Here is a 5,383-nt window from a genome sequence, read left to right as displayed (position 1 = left end):
ATTCCATTTTTAGTTTTATGAGAAGGGTGAGGCAATATAGATGGTATAATTTGCATTACTACAATCAGAAGTTAACTATTTTTTAATTACAAAGTGTTTTTTGGTTTATTAGCTTTTGGTACATTGCGCTGTAAATGCTTTAAATCTAATTATTTAAAATTACTTTTTGTGGGTCTTGCTACAATGAATCTTTCATAGTTTTATTTCTTTAAAGTATTTAGTTTTATTTGTAAGGCTATCTTTTGAAACTTGCATTTAGTTTCATTTTTCTTTCAACAATGTTTGTCTTATTTTATGGTATTTCTAAGTTAGCATTTCTTGTCTGAACATTATTTGTTATATTTGTTAGATAATGTCTGAACATTATATAAATAGAAGATTTATATATAGAAATTATTATATAATATAAATACATATAATTTATTTCCTATAAATAGAAAATTCTGAATTTAAAATTCAAATTTATAATTCAGTAAATATATTTCCCACAAAATAGCCTTGCTTGATTGTTTCCTTGCCTTGTGTGTTTAAAAAAAAATGGAATTTCAGGAATAAAGGAACCAAACCCTCAGCTGTGTCCCATAAAAATGATGGAAACCTCCCAGTAGATTTGCCATCCCTGGGAGCCTGCCAGGTTTATTTCTTACCACGCTGGCATTCCTGCTCCAAAGCCATCCCCTCCCTGCTCTGGAGAAGCCCAGGGCTGTGGCTGGAGGAGGATGGGGACACCCTTGGGCAGGGTCCCTCGGGGGACACGGCTCTGGCTCTGGTTTTTGCCTCCAGTTTTAGTTTAATTTTAACCCATTTAGTTTTAGTTTAATTTTAGCCCCATTTAGTTTTAGTTTAATTTTAACCCATTTAATTTTAGTTTAATTTTAACCCATTTAATTTTAGTTTAATTTTAGCCCCATTTAATTTTAGTTTAATTTTAACCCATTTAATTTTAGTTTAATTTTAGCCCCATTTAGTTTTAGTTTACTTTTAGCCCCATTTAGTTTTGGTTTAATTTTAGCCCCATTAGCCCCATTTCCTGAGCCACAGCTTCTGAAAGGGCACCAAGGCTTCAGAGCATTTTGTGAAGGATAAAACAAAGGGAAGGCAACTTCCCCACAACTCCACTGAAATCCAAGGAAAACTGGGGAAACTTCCACGTCCCTCAGGATGATCAGCACGGAGGCTGAGGAAGAGGAAGGAAAACTGAAATGGAAGGAGATCTGTGACAGCCCCTACCCCAAGGTTCCCCTGATGGGGAGACCCCAAAAAGTTCTGTGCCAGAATTGAGAGACAAACAGGACTTTTGGTTTTTGGTCTTCAGGTTGTTGTTTATTTTTCTCTTATCAATAGTTTAGTACTCCTCTGCATCTCAGACTTAGTGTACGAAGAGAAGGCACCAAAAGTCACAAGACACACAGCTTTAAGGTCTTTTAAGGCTATTTTGTTCAATTAACTTTTAGAACATATTTTATTTCTACCTTTCTACCAATAACGAATTATTTGTTTGTTCATGCAACATCTGCGTTGTGGCTCTTTCTCACCAATCACTCTGTGCTCCCACCACTGCAGGAAATGGAGCAGATGAAGAACAAGGAGATCAGACAGTGCCCCAAATCCTCCATCCTGTCTCCTGCCCACCTCCATACTAAAACCCCAAAACTCTGAGTTTTTCACCCTGTGATAAACTCTGCCACTGTCTATTTCACACACATAGATTCCAATTCATCCCAAAGGCTTGGAAGCTTTCTCCATGGATGAAGGCTAAAAGCAGAGTTCTCCTGGGGGTCAGAACTTCTCAGGACAGGCAGAGAAACATTCCCTGTGCCCTGGGTTCCAACAGAAATCTTCCTCATTCCACACTCCCAGAATTCCCACCCTCCCCCTGGAAATCCTGCACCACCCCAGCTCCTTCACTCAGTCCTGGCCATAGTTGGTGTTGGAACCCTGGATATTGAAAATTTCAGATTTTTACTGAGAATTTTAAACTTTCTGAGCTGCCAGGCACTGACCCCCAGAGAACACTGCAGTGACCTGAGGGCCTGGAGAAGCTTCCAGAATGGAATGACAGAACTGGGATTGGGGGAGTGGGGTTTGGATAGAAGTGTGTGATATCCCAGGGTGGGAAACTCAGTGTGTTAGAGATACATATTATAATATTGGCTTTTCACAGATATTGAAATGGATTTTATATGGGTGGTGTTAAAGTAACTTTGTTATAAAGATATAATTTTTATTTCTGTTATTAATTAAGCTTGGACATAGTAATGAAATAGCTCTGCTTGTATTGAAATGTCTGCTTAGATGAGATAACATCAATAAACATAAAATGAGAAATCTTGCTACAAATATGAACACCCACCTCCTAAAGACAGGGCAGACCAGGCCTAGAAACTGGAAGTGATAAGAACAGACTAAAACTACATCCCAAAAAAAGCATACCCCAAACAGGCAGGCCTAAAGAGGAGCCATCCTAAACAACTCTGAAACATGCAAACTAAGGGTGAGGAGAAGTTCACTTTGCATAAAACTCTGTGAATACACAGCAGGCCAATATAATGAAAAGAGCATTTAAGGAATGTCCCCCAAAATACACCTGGCTGTAACAACCTTTGCTCTGTGGCCCTCATCTCCTATCAGCCTTTATTAAACTTTGGAATTTTCACAAGAGACTGAATGTGGTTTTCACACAGAGCTAAGGGTTTAGAATGCAGTCAGAGACAGAAAGCAAGGTGGGGGTTTTGGGGTGAGGCTGCTCCTTCTCCTTCTTCTCTTCCTTCTCCTTCTCCTTCTCCTCCTCCTTCTTCTTCTTCTTCTTCTTCTCCTTCTCCTTCTCCTTCTCCTTCTCCTTCTCCTTCTCCTTCTCCTTCTCCTTCTCCTTCTCCTTCTCCTTCTCCTTCTCCTTCTCCTTCTCCTTCTCCTTCTCCTTCTCCTTCTCCTTCTCCTTCTCCTTCTCCTCCTTCTCCTTCTCCTTCTCCTTCTCCTTCTCCTTCTCCTCCTTCTCCATGGGTTTGGATGGTTTTGTGCCATTGGATAAAAAAGTTCCCATTGTGGGCACGGGTGGTTGGGTGTTGGGTTAAAAGGGAAAATAATTGAGGTGTCATTTCTTAATTGGACAGTTTATCCTCCAAAGGCCTTGGAGAGAGAGATGGGGCTCCATTTTTAGTGTGTTGCAGTGAAGTGCTGCAGAGCTCAGGGTTTGTGAGACTGTGACAGAGACAAGAACTGATAAACAGCTGAGTCCAACAAGAAATTCCCTCTCACACATTTCATCCCAACCTTAGAAGAAGAAACCAAAAAACATCCCCAGCTCTGGAGGACTGGGATCCCTGCTGTGCTGCCCTGCTGAGGACAAGGAGGAATCCTGCACCTTTTTCCCGGGAATGCCTGGGGAGGAGTCCACCCTGACACACTTACCAGGTCACCAGTTAGAGGCTGGCACTAATCACAGCCCTTAATTAGCAATCAAGCTCCTCTCCAGGGCAGGTTGGACTCATGGATTCTGTGTCTCTCCCAGAGAATCGGAAAATTCCCAATAAACAAACCCCCCCAAACCTCCCATGCCCCACCTTGTGCAGGTGATCCAGGGCCAGCATTCCCATGGATTGTTATCCATGTTTGTCCTTCTGCACTTCTGCTGGACTTCCCATTGGTTTCCAAGGCAAAAGAACCATCAAATCCAGGGAAGAGTTTGAAACTCTCACTTCAGAGAGGACATGGAGAGGCTGGAGCGTGGCCAGGGAAGGGAATGGAGCTGGGAAGGGGCTGGAAAACTCCTGAGGGAGCTGGCGGGGCTCAGCCTGGAGAAAAGGAGGCTCAGGGGGGACCTCACTGCTCTGCACAGCTCCTGCCAGGAGGGGCAGGGAAAGGAGGGGAGGAAATGGCCTCAGATGGCACCAGGGCAGGCTCAGGCTGGAGACTGGGACAGAAAATGTCCCTGGCAGAGGGGTCAGGCCTTGGGCTGAGCTGCCCAGGGAGGTTTGGAGTCCCTGGACTTGTCCCAGAGCAGTCTGGATGTGGCCTTGGGGACAGGGTTTGGGGTGCTGCTGGTGGGGCTGGGGTGGCACTGGGTGATCCTGAAGGTCCTTCCCACCCTGGTGATCCTGGGATCCAGGTGGATCTTCCACATCCACGCTCCAGCTCTGAGAACCAGAGCTGTGGGTTTGGCTCTTGGGAATGGTTTAAACCCCTCAGCACCACATTCTGTCCCCAAATCTGGGATTTAGCTGTGCCCAGCTCCCTCAGGCTGGCAGCTCCAGGGTTATCCAGGATTGAGGAGCTTTCCCAGGCCTCTCCTTCCCCCTGGAGCCCTCAGCTCTCCTCTCCTCCAACCAGCACCTCCTGCTTCTGATTTTCTCTGCATTTGTTAGCCAAAGGTGGAGCTCACTCAGGAGCTGCTGAGGCTTTCAGAGCTCTGTGTGCTCTCCAGAGGAGGGTGGACACAGGGAGAAAAAAGGAGCTGAGTCCCACAGGCAGATTTAGGAACGTGTCTGAATTAAAGAGCTGCAAATTTAACTGCAGCAGCCAAATGTACAAATTTAACTTCTGCTGTTAAAATGTACAAATTTAACTGCTGCAGTTAAATGTACAAATTTACCTGCTGCTGTTGAAATGTCCAAATTTACCTGCTGCTGTTTAATGTACAAATTTACCTGCTGCTGTTTAATGTACAAATTTACCTGCTGCAGTTAAATGTACAAATTTACCTGCTGCTGTTTAAATGTACAAACTAACCTGCTGCTGTTTAAATGTAGAAATTTACCTGCTGCAGTTAAATGTACAAATTTAACTGCTGCAGTTAAATGTACAAATTTACCTGCTGCTGTTCAAATGTCCAAATTTACCTGCTGCTGTTGAAATGTCCAAATTTACCTGCTGCTGCTGCTTCCCAAAGGCTCCTGGCTGCTGTGGGACCCAGCTCTCCCTCCTGCTTCCCAGGAAGAAGCAGCTGAGCTCTCCTCCTCCCTCAGCTGAGCTGCTGGCACCAGGAACCTGAGGCCAGGAGCTGCCAGTGCTCCAAATCCCGGCGAAATCCGGGGTGTTGCAAGGGCTGCCCGGGGTTTGTGCTGCTCCTGGAGGGGATTTGGTGGGCAGGGGGTGGAACTGGGCTGGTAAAACGCTCCTGCCCGGCTGGCAGAACAGGCTGGAAGGGCTTGGGGCAGGAGATGGGAGCTCAGATAGCGAGCTTGCCTCATCCAGCATCCTCTTTCCTATTCCCGGCTCCTTTCTTTGCCCATCCTTTCTCCAGAAGGTGAAGCAGGGCTGGGGATGTGCCCTGAGCAGGGACAGGGGCAGCTCCTGGGGGGCTGGGCAGGGAAGGGAGGGGGATTCAGTGATCCTGGTGGCTCCTTCCCGCTCTGGGAATGGGACTCAGTGATCCTGATGGCTCCTT

General features: G+C 45.5%; 1 protein-coding gene across 1 annotated transcript; it reads right to left on the bottom strand.

The window, feature by feature from the left end:
• Positions 1 to 1,301: 1,301 nt before the first annotated feature.
• On the bottom strand, positions 1,302 to 5,070 carry LOC132324317 (putative uncharacterized protein DDB_G0271982). Its single transcript, XM_059840404.1, has 2 exons — positions 4,864 to 5,070; positions 1,302 to 3,198 (listed from the first exon to the last, which is right to left on the bottom strand). The coding sequence occupies exon 2, from the start codon at positions 3,038 to 3,040 to the stop codon at positions 2,687 to 2,689; it is 354 nt and encodes a 117-aa protein (XP_059696387.1). The 5' UTR covers positions 3,041 to 3,198; positions 4,864 to 5,070; the 3' UTR covers positions 1,302 to 2,686.
• Between the last annotated feature and the right edge of the window lie 313 nt (positions 5,071 to 5,383).

Source organism: Haemorhous mexicanus, chromosome 2, assembly GCF_027477595.1.
Source record: "Haemorhous mexicanus isolate bHaeMex1 chromosome 2, bHaeMex1.pri, whole genome shotgun sequence".
Lineage (NCBI taxonomy): Eukaryota > Metazoa > Chordata > Aves > Passeriformes > Fringillidae > Haemorhous > Haemorhous mexicanus.
This window is presented reverse-complemented; position numbering and strand designations above follow the sequence as displayed.

Bases quoted from the DNA above. Each gene is read 5' to 3' on its own strand.
- LOC132324317 (XM_059840404.1), bottom strand. From the start codon at position 3,040: ATGGGAACTTTTTTATCCAATGGCACAAAACCATCCAAACCCATGGAG.